Source organism: Xyrauchen texanus, chromosome 34 (genome assembly GCF_025860055.1).
Source record: "Xyrauchen texanus isolate HMW12.3.18 chromosome 34, RBS_HiC_50CHRs, whole genome shotgun sequence".
Classification (NCBI taxonomy): domain Eukaryota; kingdom Metazoa; phylum Chordata; class Actinopteri; order Cypriniformes; family Catostomidae; genus Xyrauchen; species Xyrauchen texanus.
The window spans coordinates 7648328-7667795 of record NC_068309.1 but is presented as its reverse complement, the minus strand read 5'-3'; the positions used below and the strand labels follow the sequence as shown (position 1 = coordinate 7667795).

General features: G+C 37.9%; 2 protein-coding genes across 2 annotated transcripts in view; one reads left to right on the top strand and one right to left on the bottom strand.

Moving 5' to 3' along the window:
* Positions 1-8699, bottom strand: part of nr6a1b (nuclear receptor subfamily 6, group A, member 1b) — a 39224-nt gene extending 30525 nt beyond the window's left edge. The window contains exon 1 of the mRNA XM_052104099.1: positions 8592-8699. Coding sequence (XP_051960059.1) covers positions 8592-8655 — 64 coding nt within the window. The 5' untranslated portion in view covers positions 8656-8699. The remainder of the gene's footprint in view (positions 1-8591) is intronic.
* A 2255-nt stretch (positions 8700-10954) lies between these two features.
* Positions 10955-19468, top strand: part of LOC127627626 (olfactomedin-like protein 2A) — a 28607-nt gene continuing 20093 nt past the window's right edge. The window contains exons 1-2 of the mRNA XM_052104087.1: positions 10955-11074; positions 16905-17165. Coding sequence (XP_051960047.1) covers positions 11015-11074; positions 16905-17165 — 321 coding nt within the window. The 5' untranslated portion in view covers positions 10955-11014. The remainder of the gene's footprint in view (positions 11075-16904; positions 17166-19468) is intronic.

Here is a 19468-nt window from a genome sequence, read left to right as displayed (position 1 = left end):
TTGTTACATTAAGAAATGCAAATTATAGCTAGCATTGAATAAGTAAAAAGTATTGTTCATCCAAAATTGAAAATTCTGTCATTATTTATAATGGTGAAAGTGATTGGGGACTGAGTCTAACTTGGGAATTAAATCTATGATCGGCGATCAGCCGATCATGCCTAGAATAAACAAATAAACATGCGATTACAAAACATGCGATTACAAATCTGAGTACACGTGATGTAACGTGAGTCGTGACAATCAGACATTGTGTGGAGCGATAGAGAGTGATCATGAGCGCTTTTAGATTCACTCCCTTCAATATGAGCCCTCTCGTGTCAATCAAACATGGATGCTCTCCAGGTGCTCTCAATATCTCATCAGTCACTCATCTCAGCGCTATTCTGTGAGGATCCCAATTTAAATCAGATTAATGTTGGTCTCAATACAACTAATATCAGATATAACTTCCTGTTCCGGTGGTTGACTTCCTGTTCCGGTTGCTGCCGGCATGCTGCACGAGTGTTTGCAGCTTGCTAGCCTGCTTATCATTGCTTTTTCTTATTATTATACGTTCATTGTTTTATTCTTTGACCTTTTACCATGTACTTCTGTTTTTTCCGCTACTGTTTCAACTGTGTATTTTACCACGAGCACCCATTTTTTATCTTTTTTCTTTTTCAGCTTGTCTACATCTCACATCTAGACTGTGCATTAGTTTTCTCAATTGTATTTTACACTTATTATTGCATCAATCTCAAACATCTGCTGATCAGGATCCACATCGAACCACATCGATCTCAAACCCTCACCACATAAGAACAACCATAACAACAACAAAAAATTGCAGTAAGTCATGGTATCTGCTCATGTTATTTCTTCCTGCATTGCATTACTCACATGTGATAAATGTAAGGAATTAGTCACGCTGGCAGAGAAGATGAATGAGTTAGAGACACGCAACCGAATGCTAGTGGAGGTCAGTGAGAAAGAGAAGCCGGTAGATTCTGTTTCAGATGCAGGTAGTACAGCAAGCAACACACACACTTTGGTTCTGGCTGAAGAGCCACTGCATCAGTATGCTTGGTTGACATCTCAGCGGTATACTCGCTCAGCAAAGCGACACAACTCTCCCATTCCTGTTAGGGTTTCCAATCAATTCTCCCCACTCAGTGATGCACCCACAGAAAATTATGTTAAAAGAGCCTTAATAATTGGTGATTCTATTGTAAGGAATGTGGAAATAGAGACTCCAGCCACCATTGTTAAATGCATTTCCGGGGCTTGAGCATCTGACATCTGATCACGTTTACAAATGTAGATTTTCTAAAATTATTATTCATGTCGGCACTAACGATATCCGGCTTCGTGAATTGGAGATCACTAAAGATAATGTTAAAGATGTGTGTGAACTTGCAAAAATTATGTCAGACAATGTAATATGCTCTGGCTCTCTCCCTACTCATCAGGTTTATAGTAGATTATTGTCACTGAATGGCTGGATGTCCGGAGAATAGCATAGGATTTATAGACATTGGAAGAGTTATTGGGGCAGACCTGACTGGCTAAAGAGAGACATACTCCATCCCACCAGGGAAAGTGCCGCTCTCCTCTCTAGTAATTTGGCTCATAGTCTTAATAGTGATAGTATTTGTCTAACTGGGGCCCAGGTCAGGAAGCAGACAACCTGGTTAATCCGAACGTCTTGAGGCGTCTTTATGAATTTCTTTACTGATAAAATGTAAATAATAAGAAATAAAATTTGAACTATGCACTCAACTGTCACAGCACCTCAGAAAAGAGTCTCAAAATGAAATCCTCATGAGCAACTTCAATTCTTTGCATTCATAGTTCACAAAGAGCTAATAAAACTTGTAAAAAATCAAAAGCCACAATATGTATGTTAGATCCAATACCAACTAAGCTCTTAAAAGAGGTATTCCCATTAATCTCAGATGCTCTTCTTAATACTTCTCACTATCCTTAGGACATGTCCCAAGAAACTTTAAAATGGCAGTTATCAAACCAGTTATTAAGAAGTCACAGCTGGATCCTGGAGAACTGGCTAATTACAGATCAATTTCAAATCTACCTTTTATGTTGAAAATACTACAAAGGGTAATGTCCTCCCAACTCTGTTCATTTCTACAGAGAAATGGTATATATGAACAATTTCAGTCAGGATTTAGGCCCAATCACAGTACAGAGACAGCACTTATCAGAGTAAATAACTTGCTCTTTTCATTTGATCATGGCTGCATTTCTCTTCGAGTGGTTTTAGATCTTAGTGCTGCCTTCGACAAGATAGATCACGACATCCTCTTGAATAGGCTGGAGAATAATGTTGGCATTAGTGGACTTGTATTAGCATAGTTTGGGTCCTATTTATCAGGCCGCTACCATTTGTATGTGAAAACAAGGAATTGTCAAATCAAACAAAAGTTTAGTATGGAGTGCCACAGGATTCAGATTTAGGGCCTCAGCTTATCTCCTTATACATGCTACCCCTGGGAGATATTATCAGGGATCATGGAACAAGTTACTACTGTTATGACGACGATACCCAAATTTAAATTTCTTCTAAACCCAACAAAAATTCACAATTCTCCAAATTAGCAGAGTATATCAATGAAATCAAAGATTGTATGGCCAGACATTTCCTTCAACTCAATTCCGACAAAACAGAGGTACAAATTATTGGACCAGAAACCTCTAAAAATAAGCTGCTAAATTCTTGATGGATGTACGGTTACATCATCTTCAACAGTGAAGAACTTGGGTGTATTGATACCAATATTTGATTTCCAATGTTTGTAGAACAGCATTCTTCCACCTCAGAAATATTGCTAAGTTACTACACATGATCTCTGTCGCTGATGCTGAAAAACGAATTAATGCGTTCATGACCTCAAGACTAGATTATTGTAATGCATTACTGGGAGGATGTCCAGCAAGTTCAACAAATAAACTTCAATTGGTTCAAAATGCAGCTGCCAGAGTGCTAACTAGAACCAAGAAATATGATCATATTAGCCCCATTTTATCGTTGTTATGTTGGCTACCTTTTTTACAATTCTATTAACTACAAATCTTTGAATGGTCTAGCTCTGCAGTACTTAAGTGACCTTCTGAAACCCTATATTCCATCACATTCATTACGATCACCAAATTCTGGCTTGTTAACAGTTCCTAGAATATCGAAATCCACAAAAGGAGGTAGATAATTTTCCTGTTTGGCTCCTAAACTATGGAATAGTCACCCTAACAATTTTCGGGATGCAGACACACTCACTCAGTTTAAGTCTAGACTAAAGACTTGTATATTTAGCCAGTTATACACTGGAAAAAAGGATTTTTGTCTTGTTTTCCAGTAAAAATATCTAATCATTCTTAAAATGTGATTTATTTACTTGACAAGCAAACTGGCATAAGATTTTAAGTAAGATAAATCTAATCAAATTTAGTGAACTTTAGACTTAAAAACAAGAAAAATAATCTGCCAGTGGGATAAGCAAAATAATTATTTTCTTGTTTTAAGTCTAAAGTTTAAAAATTTTGATAGATTTATCTTAAAAAAATACTTAATATCTTATCCCATTTTGCTTGACAAGTAAATAAACATTATGTAGAATCAGGTACTGATTACAAATTACATGACAAAAAAATGCAACCAGTAACGAAATCTCGTAGATGACATATTTTGGAGTAATATAATCTGATTACTTCTGGATTACTTTCAACCTAATCCTATTTTATTTTATGTCACATGCATTTGAGTAAGATAATCATTTTAACATAAAAGTACAAAGAGGAAGAACATTTATTACATTGTTACAAACAAAAATAAAACTCACAAAAAGAGTTCCTTATGACATTTCGTGTATTAAAAATTACATGAATGAAATAAACATTTAATCTACAAGCAATGACGTTGCCAAAGTTTATCATTCAAAACACTGAGACATCAAGTTCATTTTAAGTGGATAAAACAATAGAAATGTTACATGAACAAACAGTACTGAATCTGAAATCAACAGCAATGACATTGCTAGATCAGAGCTAACAGATTAAAACTCTCACACACTTTTAATCCTTACTACTTATTAATAGTCCATCTCCTATTCCTTAGATGAGGGGCATATCTTATTGTTGTAACGTAAAAGGAGCACATGCTCAAAATGTACATCTGTGAGACTATTGACTATTATCAGGGTAAGAATATGATGATATTGATATTGATATGAAAATTGTCAAAAAACTATTAGCAATTTAATGCTGTTGCCTTGTTAATATGTAATCAAGTAATCTATAAAAAAAGTAACAGTAGTCTGATTACAAGATTTAATCAAATTTAATCAAATTACAAATACTTGATATTTGTAATTGTATTACGTAATCCAGATTATGTGTAATGCATTACTGCCCAGCACTGTTTATATATTATACAATTTAATAATATGAAAATATTTGAAAACTGAAAATGTGCACTCTAAATTTCAGACTTGTGTTAACCTTTTTTTTTTGCTTTCGATACAGATTTCCAGATGTGATTTAATTCTGATTCACAAGCTCTCTATTTGATTCAATTCTGATATGGTTTGATTTGCTTCTGATTCATTTTGGATTAAATTTGAATTCTAATGTCCTTTTTTGCTTCCATAGAAATTCTATTTCAATTAATGCTGTCAACTAGGCTGGAAACCAGTGTTGAGTACGTTCCCCAAAAAAGTAATCTGAAACAAATGACTACTTTCTTCTATAAAAACTGTAATCAGATTACCATGCTGATTACTTCATTTAAAAAGTAATCACATCACAAATAACTTTTCTTTTAAGTTACTTTCTAAAACGTTTCAGGGAAAAGTTTGTTTTTTCATTTAACAAATTCAAGAACATTGATATATTTCCCCCGTTCATTGTCGCACGCTGGGTCTGCACTTAGCATCATAATTTGTTCCCTTACATGACTCGCATGTCCTTCGGTTATCACAAAAAAGTCAACCAGACATACATACACTCACTGAGCACTCTAATAAAGTGCTTGACATGGTCTTCTGCTGTTGTAGCTCATCCGCCTCAAGGTTGAACTGTTATACTTTCTGAGATGCTATTCTGCACACTACAATTGTACAGAGCAGTTATATGAGTTACCGTAGCCTTTCTGTCAGCTCGAACCAGTCTGGCCATGCTCTGTTGACCTCTCTCATCAACAAGGTGTTTCCGGCCACAGAACTACCGATCATTGGATGTTTTTTGTTTTTGGTACCTTTCTGAGTAAATTCTAGAGACTTTTGTGAGTGAAAATCCCAGGAGATCAGCTGTTACTGCAATACTCAAACCATTTGCCATGGTCAAAATCACCGAGATCATATTTTTTCCTGATCCGTGTCTGCACGATTTTTTTGCATTGCTGCCACACGATTGGCTGATTAGATAATCGCATGCATACATATGTATACAGGTGTTCCTAAAAAAGTGCTCAGTGGGTGTATATTACATTATTCATATCTTAAATGTATTCTACAAAAATAACATTATTTTAGAAATATGCAACCCAAGTATTGTACTTAAAATTGACCAAACTGAGAGTTAAGAACTGCATTCAAGGCTTTAAAATGTAATATATTACACTACTTTTGACTAAAAACTTAATTTACAATAACTAACAATTTTGTATTTAGATTCCACCCACTACTGTTGGGAACTTGGTACTTTACGAAAATATGCCACACACATACCAACTTCAGCACCCCAACCCCCACCCTTCAAGAAAGGAAGGCTGGCCAGATGTCTTGTGTTCCACTTGGCTGATAGAAGGACAGAGGGATGGGGGGGGGGGGGGCGTACAGATGTAGTAGTTATATGTAACCTGAATATCCATTTATTTTCCATTTTGCAGGGCAACATCACATAAGTTTTTACAGATTATTGATTTTTTCCCTCCCCTTTTCTCCACAATTTGGAATGCCTAATTCCCAATGCACTCTAAGACCTCATGGTGACATAGTGACTCTCTTCAATCCAGGTGGCGGAGGACAAATCTCAGTTGCCTCCGTATCTGTGACTGTAAATCCACACATTTTATCACGTGGCTTGTGCGGAGACATAGTGCGTGTGGAAGCTCAATGGCATCCACGCCCAACTCACCACGCACCCAACCGAGAGCGAGAACCACATTATAGAGACCACGAAAAGGTTACCCCATGTGACTCTACCCTCCCTAGAAACCGGGCCAATTTGGTTGCTTAGGAGACCTGGCTGGAGTCACTCAGCACACCTTGGATTCAAACTCACGAGCTGAGCTACCCAGGTCCCCATTACACATTATTGTTAAGTTTAGGCTTTCATGAAAATATATGTTGTGTACCAAGGAAAAAAGAATGGGGAGAGAGCACTGAGAGTGCGTAGGGAGACGGATGTGTAAGATGGAGGATGTGAGGAGATAGCTGCGCTCCACTTATATTTCTTTTTGTTTCCTTTTATATTGTGTGACTGAGTTGGTTGTTATCGCTTCCCCACTCGCCTCCATGTATGTGGAGGAGGTAGCACTCTTTTTTTTGGACATTTAATTAAATACAGGATGAAGTGCTAACTCCATTTTGTAAGGTATCGATGCAAGGGTCAAAACTGTGAACAAACAAAGGGCCCATTAATGATAAAAAAAATACAATTTAAAGAATATATATAATGTAATGTATAAAGAACATCTCAGGAAAAGTTTTCCTATACATAAATTGACATATTGCAAATTTTATTATAAAGTATCTACATTATCTAGACAGCCTGTAATATATCTATATTATAAAGTATTTTAGAAAAGTAATTTATGGGGAATCTACCTGTTTGACATGTCTGTCAAGGTTTCTATGACAACAACAGGGTCAAAACAAGGGGTCATTGAATGGCCAGGGGCAAGGGAGGGTTTACGATCCCTGTGTGTGTGTGTGTGTGTGTGTGTGTGTGGGTGGGGGTTGGACAGGAAGTTTATCATCAGTATGTTTATGACTTGTGTTTGTTTGTTTATTAGTGGGGGATGGGATAAATAACCTTAAAGACAAAATCTCAAATCAAACACACACACACACACAAACCTGATAGTGAAATTAGTGTGGAGGAATTTGAGAGTGTGTTTATGAGTGTGCCCCTATAAAATTGGATGATTTTGCTGGTTTTTAGCTTGACATTTAAGACTTGGTTAAAGTCTTTCTTAATCACTAAAATATAATTATCTAGTAAGAATATTAACAGTTAACTGCCCCTAAATATAAAACACACACATAAACACACTTTGGCATCTCTCTCTTTCCGCTCAGTAAGGTCAGTGAGAGGAGAGAGGTCATACAGAAGTGAAAGGTCAAGGCTGTTTACTACAGTTGTATTCTGGTATGTGACAAATCCTGTGGCAGGCAGTGTTACTATAGCGATGAAGATCAGTTAGACTTAATGTAACTGTTGAATTGACGAGCTTATCAGCAAATCTATGACATATGAATATGTCATGCACAGTGTACTACACTGTATAACCATAACGGCCCTGACTTAAAAGTACAGTAAAAACTGTTTGATTCCAGAAATGTCTCTTACTTTGGGCAACCCACAATCAGAAATAACAAACCAAAATGATTAAGAGGTAAAGCTTAAACACTGAATTATATAAGCTTATTGATGCAATATATTCAAACAAGAAGACAATCAGAATGCAACATAAAGCCATTCTTCTTTAGTGCATCATCTTTATATTTAATTTAAAATGAAGGTAAAAATGACTCATTTAAACAACAAATAAATAATAATAATAATACTTTACAACTTTCCAATACAATCTCCATGTCAATTACCAAATATGCTTGTTATTTTATGTAAATAATTGTATTTAGACTCATATAAGCCATTAGCAATCATTCATTTCTATTATAAGCAAAATGTTAAATCATTCCCTGATGACCAGTACATCTGATCCACCTCTGTCCGGAGTGTCAGGACATGAGCCCGCTCTACTCTTTATTGTAACTTCACATTGGGATGCATATAACATTAATGAAGCAACATCACCAGCACTTCCCTTGAAACCCTAAATTACACTGTGATGTGCTGTGATTATACCACTCATTTTACTACATTTTTCATGCTGAAATAAAAAAAGAAAAAATGGAAGATTGACTCTATTGATTTAATTTACAGAAACACAGTTGATTATAAATGTTACAGCTCATTGTTTGTTGTCATTGACGTGTTTTTGTGGCGCTCGAGAGTGACCAGCTCAAGTTCAAAAGTTCATCTTTTACGATTCTTCGCGGACGTGCATATAAAAACATTCCTCACAAACGCTTTAAAAGCCCTCACTGTCCCCAACATCATCCAGCTCTATGGCACCATTCATACTCTACATGAACATTTCATGCAAGAGGCAAACAGGCGTAACATACTAAATTACAGATTACATTTCACTAGTTGCATTAAGAAGACATTTAGAAGTTAATTTAAAAAGATGAAAAAATAATAATAAACACACGTTACCTAAATTCTCACTTAATGCATGTGAAAACAGTATACTGTTTTTGAATGAAAGCACTTATCATTTTATCTGGGCATGTGAAACAAAAACTCACCGCTGGTAAGTAACTTGCCCCGTTTGGAGAAGTCAAATCCGTTGGGTCGGTTCTCCACCTCCATCCTCCTGTAGATGAGTTTTGAGTGTCTCTCTCTGGTCCGCCTGCACTCTGCGCTCTGACCTCTGCGAGCCCTCAACTCTTCCCTTCGAAGCGTCCGCGCGCTCATGTCAAGCCCTCCGCGTGAAAACGCATTGTTGTGGTCACGTGAAGTCACGCCCTCCTTCTGGGACTTGAAGTCCAACAAGTTTGGGTAGAGATACATGTAGCTACAATCCTGCAGTAGAGATTGTCCTTTAAGGCCTTCTGCTGCTACCTTGCGGTCATAAATATCAATACACCTGATGCATTTTCATCGTGCTTACGAAGTGTTGTTTCTTATGGAGGACTCAGTGTGCAATAAATAAATAATTATAATATCATAAGTAATAAATATGAAACAATACATTAATAAAGTAATACATTAATTAAATAAATATTTAACTAAAGCTAAGTGTGTGCGTGCGTGTGCGTGCGTTTGCGTGCGTGCGTGCGTGCGTGTGTGTAAAACCAATAAATGTGCCAAAAAATAATTCAATAAAAATGTATTTTTTATTGGATTTTCATGTATTATTGACACATATGATTTATTTATTTACATATTTATAATTTATTGACAGAAACATTTCACGATTTACTTTTTTTAATAGGATTTCTTTAAAAAAAAATAATGACATAAATAGTTTTCATTAATCAATTAATTTCATACAAAGTCCAGTAAACATAAAAAAGCTAAATCAATATTTGGTGTGAACACTTTTGCCTTCAAAACAACACCAATTATCCTACTTACATCTGGACACAGTTTTTCTTGGTTGTTGACAGATAGGATGTTCCAAACTTCTTGGAGAATTTGCCACAATTATTTTATTTATTTAGGCTGTCTCAATTACTTCTGACTTTTCGTGTAATCCCAGACTGACCCAATGTGCAGTGGGGGGGTTTGTGAGAACCATGCTGTTGCAAAAGGAATGTTTTGGAGTCTGAAATGTATATTTCCTATTTACACACTAAAATAGCAGATATAAATAACCATCTTAAGACAAATGTTTTTGTGAAACACAACAGAGATTAGTAGCCTAACTAAAATCACGTCAATGCACATATTGTTTATGTCTTGTGGCTATACTTTTCAATTAGTGAATGTTTGTGTGGTAATCGACAGGGGCGGAGCCAGGAGTTTTTCAAAGGGGTGGCCAGGCAGGGGCAAGAAATTAGTGTGTGGTGGCACAGAAATGATTGGGCAGGATTTTTATATTGTTGGGCTGTGTGTGTGTGTGTGTGTGTGTGTGTGTGTGTGTGTGTGTGTGTGTGTGTGTGTGTGTGTGTGTGTGTGTGTGTGTGTGTGTGTGTGTGTTTGTGTGTGAGTGTATGTGTGTGATACAATGACACCCGGGACGGAGAGGTGCGGTGACCTTGGTGAGTGCACATGTTAAGTGTGTACATTTGCACAGAGATGTTTTCCACCCTAAAGAACTACATTGTGCCAAAACAAACGACCAAAAAAAAAAAATGACTAAAACAGCAATTGAGAGTGGGGTGGCCAATGGGGTGGCCATGCTTTCGTCCATAGTGGCCACGGCCACCCCTGGTCACCCCCTATCTCCGCCACTGGTAATCGACAACATACTACAAATGCTTAACTTGTATTTTCTGGAATATTCCTTTAAAACACACTGAATCCTCCATAGTGTCTCTCAAACTAAGCTATGTTTGAAATCTTAATTACGCCTATAATCTAAATATGAAAACTAAATGATAAATATTTCTTTTATAACATATATTAAGCCTAAGTATATAAGACCCTTATAAAATTATTTGATATATAGCAGCATTTTTAATTTTACACTAGGCAAGGCAAGTTTATTTATATAGCACATTACATACACAATGGAAATTCAAAGTACTTTACATAAAAATAAAAAAATAAAATACAAGACACGTAAAAAAAAATACATTTTAAAACCAATTAAGAACAAGAATTAAGGATAATAAATAATATTTTAAATAGTATAAAAATATATTCAAAGGAATACAAATGAAAAGGATAAGCTACAGTAGGCATATGGGATATAATAAATTGGCGTATATAGTCGTATAGTTAAATTATGCAAAATCAAAATATATTTAAGCCTAGAATAATTTTAGTAGGCTAATTAGAATACAGTTGTGCTAAAAGTATTAGGGACATTTGTCTTTGTTATTTTCCAGCGTTGCAGGAATGGATTTGCGAGTCCAGTAGGTGGAGGCGTTGAGAGAGAGAGAGAGAGAGAGAGAGAGATGATGATGATGATGATGATGATGATGATGATGATGGATGTGTAGTTGAATCAGCGCACATCACAGTTTCACTCACAGAGCAGCTATAGTGAGATACCGGCAAGATGTGGAGGATAGTGGCGTGTTTACTCATGATATCCAGTCGTGTTTCATCTCATAACAAGGTAAGTAATAGTGAAAGTTTGTGTTTGTGTGCATTTAATAAAAGGCATGTTTGGATATTAAGATCAGGGGGCTGAACATGCTCTTGTTAAATCTCTTTAATGATTTATTGCATGTATGATTGTTATTGCATGAATTAATCAATGCATGAAAAGATGAAAGATAATTGTTTTATTTTCAGTTGGTAATAGGTTTATTCAATAAAAACGGGTTGTTTTCGAGAATGACGTTGCCCAGGAGATAAAAGCGGATATATTTGATTAGGCTATGTAGGATTTGATGGGTGCTTTTTTTTTTAGTTAAAATGATTATTGGCACGGGTGAATGTGCCGGGATTAAACTCTTTAGTTAAGTACACACACACTGCGCATTACGCGCATCTCACAGAGCGAGCTCACCACTGGCACGAGTTCAAAGGATTTCAGTTTGGAAAGAAAAAACAAAATCATAAAACTGCCTAAAATCAAAGCTGCTTAATCCTGCACCTGAAAACCTACAATTCTGCAGTGTTTTTTTCAACATCTGTAACACACCTGCTTAGTGAGTGCACCTGCTTTATAGAGTTTGCTTTTTCAAATAGCTAAAGAGACTTAGAAGTGATGCAGGCTGCGATACAGACATTTTGGCCGATTGCCGATATATCGATGTTGAGGCCGATTACTAATATGCTTAATGTCGACTTCGCGTCACTATATTATAGCCTACATTCAGTATACATATTGAAATATATATACATAAATATATGCAAAGAGAAAGAGTTTTATAATCAATGGCTTCCTAAAAACATGTTCAAAGAGGAAAATGTATCATCAGTCTTTATGACTGGGTCTCTGAGGGTTAAAGAGATATTCATTTCAAATGAGTAACTTCAGAGGTTTCTCCTAAAGTCTTTAGGACAATATTAAAATGTACACAAGTGAGACAACTGTCACGAAAAGCTAAATGAATGTGGATAGCACACAATATGGTCTTGGAAGAATTTGATGAGAAATGTGTGAGTTCATAGTGAAATATCAGAACGTTTATTGCAGACACAGTTTGTGACATTGTTGAGATCTCCTCTGAAGCTCCAGGGGAAACACATGACAGGTTATTGGGGTCTTTTCTTTTTTAGGAGAAAAATCTGAGATGCAGGAGACTAAAGCAAGTCTTCATTTGCTCGCTGTTTAATTGCTGTCAATTGAATCAATTTAAATATTAAAGAGATCACACTTGGGATTTTCTTCTGTATGAATGCCATTTTCAGGCAAACTAGAAGACCTCGAGCAGCTGGTTCAGGTGTGGTTTATTAGAACTGGAAATAAACTCTTCAGCAACTTTACATGCCAAAAGGTTTCCAGCGACTGGCACACTGCACTTGACAACAGCCTTCAAAGCCATCATTTAGATTTGCAGTATCCTCCAATAATCATCACAAATCCAAACTGTATTTATTTTATAATGACAGGTTAAAACAGGCAAGTTTTCAATAATTCCCCACAAACTTTCATGGTGTGCCTCATGCAAAGTGTTTAACACTTTACACCACACTTTGAGCCCTCCAGCTGTGTCGGATGGATAAAAGCCCGGCAGGCTGATGCATCCACGGTGAAAGTCACTTCAGCTAAAACGGTTGATTTGCCATGAATAAAGCCGCACATGAGAAAACGACACGGAGACGTCACGACACATCAGGACCTGTACTTATCACAGGTCATGGCTCACCGGAATTTACCCCACAGAGGGCCCCATTCCTTTTCTTTGTTCATTCCGCTGAATTGTTACCTACACTGAACATAACATTTTATCATACACTTGGCAAAAATCACAAGTCAGATTGCTTAGAAAAGTATTAGCACTCATCTCTTCAATGAGCCACATGGTTTGAGGTATCATTCATATCTGTAGCATAAATGGTACAGGATGAGTTTACATAACAAAGTTTAATAAATAGGGTAAGGGGTTTGTTCAAATCCAAAGGTCAGTTTGATTCAGAAGGTCTCAAAGAAAGAGAGAGAGAGAGTGAGATTTTGTAAGAGAACGATGGATATCTATATACAGAGATATAGTGGTCTTGAGAGAGATGTTCACATGCTCATGGTTTATAACAACTTCTTGGCTGCGACTCAAATCTCTACATTGATATGTAGCTAATAACTATCTGGGTTGAATCTGAGATAAAAAGCTATGCTGTCCTCACAAGGGATTTCAGAGGATTTGACCTTAAATAAGAGCTAAAACAAGGATTACTTGTGTCCTTCTCTTCTCTTCTCTTCTCTTCTCTTCTCTTCTCTTCTCTTCTCTTCTCTTCTCTTCTCTTCTCTTCTCTTCTCTTCTCTCTCTCATCTCTTCCACTTCTCTTTAATCTTGTATTCTTCTTCTTTCCTCTTCTCTCTTTCTCTCATCTTCTCTCATGTTCTCTTCTTTTCTCTTCTCTTCCACTTCTCTTGTCTTATTCTTCTCTTCTTTCTCTCATCTCTTCCACTTCTCCTTTCTCTGGTCTTATTCTTTTTTCCTCTTCTCTTCTTTCTCTCATCTTCTCTTCTCTTCCACTTCTCTTTTTCTTGTCTTCTCTTCTTTCCTTTTCTCTTCTTTCTCTCATCTTCTCTTCTCTGCTCTTCGCTTCTGTTCCACTTCTCTTCTCTTCTGTTCTCATTAGTGCAAAAAATATTGATGTCTCGTCTTGCATTATTTATTTACAAAATAAACATTTTAAGTTTTATTAAGACAATTAAATTTGATGTAATTTTGTTATGCAATTGAAATGCATCAATCTTAAATAGGCTAAAATAATTTTTTGAGTGTACCTCCTGCCACTGACAAGCAATAGCTGTGTCTCTTCTCCTCTCTGAGTAGTACAGTAGCACTAGAAATACCACTTTTTTGTCAGCTGCTGTGTGAATCAGTGTGTCTTTCTGTGTTTGTGTACACTAAGGCAAGTTTAAAGCACCGACTGATTGGCTCCGCTTGTCAGGGTTGATCGCCATGATCCTGCACCTGCGATGGGAGGTTGGTCACTATGGTAGCAGTCAACTATGCATCAACAAGTTTCTGAGAAACAGATTATACAATTTAGCATGGGCATAATAGACATATCCCACCGTATCATAGCAACTGCACAGTGATGCATCAAATATACTATATCTTTGATACTATATATATATAGTTGAATAAACATATGGATAGATGGATGGGTGGAAGGATAGACAGATAACCAACCACCAGCAAAAAACTAGATACAAGTTCAAATTTAAAGGCATTACTTTTATATCTCAAAATAGTGTTTCCTGAACTTGTTTCTGAATCCTTAAATCCTAAAACTTAACACTGATATTATTTCTTTGGGAATTATTTTTGTCATGCTGCCAACATTTTAGTGGAAGAAATGTATCCCTGCTGTGGAAATCAGAGTGGATTTGCTTATTTTAGCACTACACAGCTGACACTTGCTCTTTGTTTGTTTACCTTGGAGACATTGGTTGCTATCCTAAACATTTCAAATAATAATTGGAAAACATTCAACAGTACATCCACAGCGACGTGTCGATTTATTTAGAATATTCCGTTGCCAATATACAGTATGTCAATGAACTTAACCCTCAAACAGAAAGAAACGCACATACACAAGAAATTGTGGCTTGAAGTTTGAAATGAGGGCATGTTTGTACAGCTAGTATGAAAGGAATTGCTGTAATAATTCATTACGTTATGCTAAATGCACATAAATCACACACCAGCATGTCAGTTTGTGCAATCCCACACACACTTAGTAGACGGCTATGAGATGCACACACTCATTATTAGACATACAGATCAAGAAAAGATATCTTTCTCACGCTTTGAGTTACCAAGGTTGGCAGGGAGTGAAGATCTGTGTGTTTCCCTTGAAAGATTGAGAAGGTCTCAGAATTACCAAAGAGGATATACGTAATACAAGCTGTTAAGCCTTCCCACACTCACCTGGAAAAATGTGACTAATTGCATTGAAACACTTCCTTTGCACTGGATCAAAAAGGATCTTTTTAAGTTCTCAGTGGTCAAAGGTTACACAGAGCACAAGCCATTGATGATAACTGTCCAGGAGACTGATGAACTGGATCTCAAGTAGTGTACACAAGGAACAGTTCATGTGACTAATTTACTTGTGTGTACTCATGTGTTGATTTTGACAGATTGGTTTTGGACTGATTTGTTGAAGTTGGGTGGTTGATAAAGTTTCTTCGTCTAATTTTTGGCATAAATGTTTGTTTAGCCATCTTTACATCATTACCACTAGGGATGTGCAAAACAACATATGTTCAAAATCAACAAGTTGATGGGTTGTCTGACTTGTCGATCTTAAAGTAGCCCTGTATAATAATTACACTGACTGATTCACAAGTATCGGTCTACAATGGTAACGCTGTATGTTTTTGATTCACTAAAACTTGGACTACACTGGTGCTATATGTTTTTGCTCCACTTAACTTCAACATTTCTGGACTGCCGCCTGCAATTTTTCACACTCAATTTGAATTTGGATTACACATAATATGGACTAATATGTGGGGGAGGGTTCCATTTTTCAGACGCACAAATAAAAAAAGACTCCAATTATTCATAAATAATATTGTATATGTTTACAATCTTCTGATGAATAGAATAAAAAAAAAATCCTAACTTTGTAAGCACGTTATTCTGGTTCAGTTGACCTCTTCTCCCTTGCAAATGTCTTATTTTATTCCACTATATGGCAGCAAGTACTAGAATTATATTTCCCTCTATCACCTTCCATCACAAAATGCCGATCTGAAATGTAGGTGGCGTTCTAAAAGATTTTAAAAGATTGTGCTCGTCCATAGACATTCAGTCTAATTTTCAGTTCAGACACCACCCCTATTGTTTCATTGAACATCTCGGCCTCTGAGTGGACTATAAGCTCAATCTAGGTGTCATTAGAAAGTTGAGACCCTCCCCTTTACAAAGATGTATAACATTCTATCATCAGTAGTTGATAACATATATTTCCCACGATTTGTTTAGCATGCTTTTCCTGCTGGACCACATATTTTGTTCTGGAAATCTAAGATACATCTAAGGAAAACTGCCTAAGGTAAAAGAAGATATAACGTTTTTAGCTATTTGGGGCTTATAGCAGCAGTGATCGGTGCATAAAAGAGACTTTTTCATCAATTTTATTTGAAGAGGTTAAAATAAAAGTTTCATAAATTTGGGAATCTGACTTTATTGTTTGTTCTGTTTGTTTTTGATTTACTAAAAAGAGCCGGTTTGTACAAGTCATTTAAAGAGGTCACAGGTCATCAGCCTAATATAGCTGAATTCTGTGGTCTTTAGTGAGTCTACTCAGTATGGTCTCTTAGTAGAACACAGATTGGTGACCTCCTGACCTTTAATTTTCATATCATGGGATTTCAAGATGAGAGCTCTTGAGTTAATAGCACTGATCAATAAACAGGTCAAAGGTTGACTTGAGACTTGCTTTATGTCACTGCAGAGCACTGGACAAAGTGAACATAGGTTTGCAAAGAGACTGGAAGATGCAAAATATACTAACCCATTGGAAAGAAAAATCCCAAAAGAGATCTCTTTAATATTTCAGTTGTTTCTCCTAGACAGAAATTAGATTTAATTTAGCAAACTACATGTCCTCTTGCTTCTTAGATTGTTCTCCTGAGAAAAGACCCCAAGTAAGAACTAAATTAAGTCTTCGAGAAACCAAACATTTTCTTCTGGGAATTCTGAGAGTTAAACATTAATTCTCTATTTTCCAGAATGACATTCAATTAGATCATTTGGTCACAGTATCAGGTCATGAAATCATCTCCTTCGCTTTTCTTTCTATTTCCTTTAAAGATCTTTGGGGAAGAACAAGTCCGAATGACATCTGAGGGCTCCGACTGCCGCTGTAAGTGTATCATGCGACCTTTGACTCGGGATGCATGCGCTCGCTTACGAACAGGAAGTGTGCGTGTGGAGGATTTTTACACGGTGGAGACGGTGAGTTCCGGAACCGACTGTAAGTGTTCCTGCACTGCTCCACCCTCCTCGCTTAACCCCTGCGAGAACGAATGGAAGATGGAGAAACTTAAGAAACAGGCACCAGAACTGCTCAAGGTACACTACATTTACTATATTGCACACTAACAATAATTGAACTGTAGTATTTGTGATCAGGCCAAAGATAAAACCATGGGTGATTACACAAACTAGGGAAGACCCGATTCCGATACTGGAATTGGTATCTGGTCTGATACCGCACTCATCTACTGGTACTTGTACTCGTAAAAATGCTCCGATACAATAACTGATTCCATCTGACGTACGTATGTCATTACGTAAACATTCAGTGCACAAATTAAAATCACGTTATGTTCAAGTGAGACTATTTTATGATTTAATTATATAAATATATAATTTGCATGAGTAGCATGCTGCAAATATGAGCACTTGTGAATGTGTGGAGAAATTGTTGTGCGACACCAGCTGCACGTACCTTTTAATCCTCCTTGGCTCATACAGGGAACACCGTCATGAGCATCGAACGCTCTGTTTGAAGCAGATGACAGAGAACAGAGTGCAAATTCACTTTGTAGCATGAGGCACAAAGAGATTACATACGTATTCTTTTGCGATTTAATGTTCACTTTGAGTCATGTAGAGACTGACTTTTCCGGAGTGGGAAGCTCATCATAACGTCAGAGCTCCTTGGTCATAACAAGACAGAAACACTTCAAAATAAAAGCTCCGCCAAAAACATTATGACAGAAATTTTGTATTCACTGTTAATATACACTGTCATACTACTACTACTACTACTACTACTACTACAACTAATAATAATAATCTGCGTGAACGTGCCTTAGGCATGCTGCATGGAGGCATGAGGACTGCAGATGTGGCCAGGGCAATACATTTCAATGTCCATACAGTGAGACACCTTAGACAGCGCTACAGGGAGGCAGGAAGGACAGCTGATCATCCTCGCAGTGGTAGACCACATGTAACAACACCTGCACAGGATCGTTACATCCGAATATCACACCTGCGTTACAGGTACAGGATGGTAACAACAACTGCCTGAGTTACACCAGGAACGCACAATCCCTCCATCAGTGCTCTGACTGTCCGCAATAGGCTGAGAGAGGCTGGACTAAGGGCTTGTTGGCCTGTTGTAAGGCAGGTCCTTACCAGACATCACTGGCAATAACGTCGCCTACGGACCAGACAGGACTGGCAAATACTGCTCTTCACTGAGGAGTGGTTTTGTCTCACCAGGGGTGATGGTCAGACTCACGTTTATCATCGAAGGAAGGAGGGTTTCACCGAGGCCTGTACTCTGGAGTGGGATCAGATTTGAGGTTGTGGGTCCGTCATGGTCTGGGGCGATGTGTCAGCATCATCGGACTGAGCTTGTTGTCATTGCAGGCAAACTCAACACTGTGCGTTACAGGGAAGACATCCTCCTCCCTCACGTGGTACCCTTCCTGCAGGCTCATCCTGACATGACCCTCCAGCATGACAATGGCACCAGCCATATTGCTCGTTCTGTGTGTGATTTCCTGCAAGACGGGAATGTCAGTGTTCTGCCATGGCCCAGATCTCAATCCCATTGAGCACGACCTGTTGGATCGGAGGGTGAGGGCTAGGACCAGGGCCATTCCTCCCTGAAATGTCCAGGAACTTGCAAGTGTCTTGGTGGAAGAGTGGGGTAACATCTCACAGCAAGAACTGTCAAATCTGGTTAAGTCCATGAGGAGGAGATGCCCTGCAGTGCTTAATGCAGCTGGTGGCCACACCAGATACTGACTGTTACTTTTGATCTTGTTCAGGGACACATTATTCAATTTCTGTTAGTCACATGTTGGTGAAACTTGTTCAGTTTATGTCTTAGTTTGTAAGGGGGTTAAGATGGGAAAGGAGGAGGCGAGAACCTGCTTGTCAATATAAATAATATTTAATTAAACTCAAAACCAAAACACACAAACATAAACATAAACACACACACATGACGGACATGCCCGTAATTCTCTCTCTCTCGAACCATCGTCACCGGCCGCCTTTATCCCTCGCACGCCCCATCAGGCCGATTGGGGACCGGGCGTGCGACACTCCAGCCCGGCCCCGCCCCCCTCCGCTCCACATTCCTCCCGGCGTTACCTTAGGCCAGGGTGCCACCGGCATAACCTATACCCCCGCCCCCCTCTTTCCCTGGGGAGGATCGTGCTTTGCGCCCCGTCAGGTCATCCCCGCCTTACTCGACCTGGGAGGAGAAAGGAGGGGAAAACAACAACAAAAAATAGGCGAGGGAAAAGGCCAATATGGTGCAACAGAGAGAGAGAGAGGAGAGAGAAGAAGCTCACTCACCGGTTCTCTGATGTACCGTCACGTGATCCTCGAATACTACGCCACACTCTCCG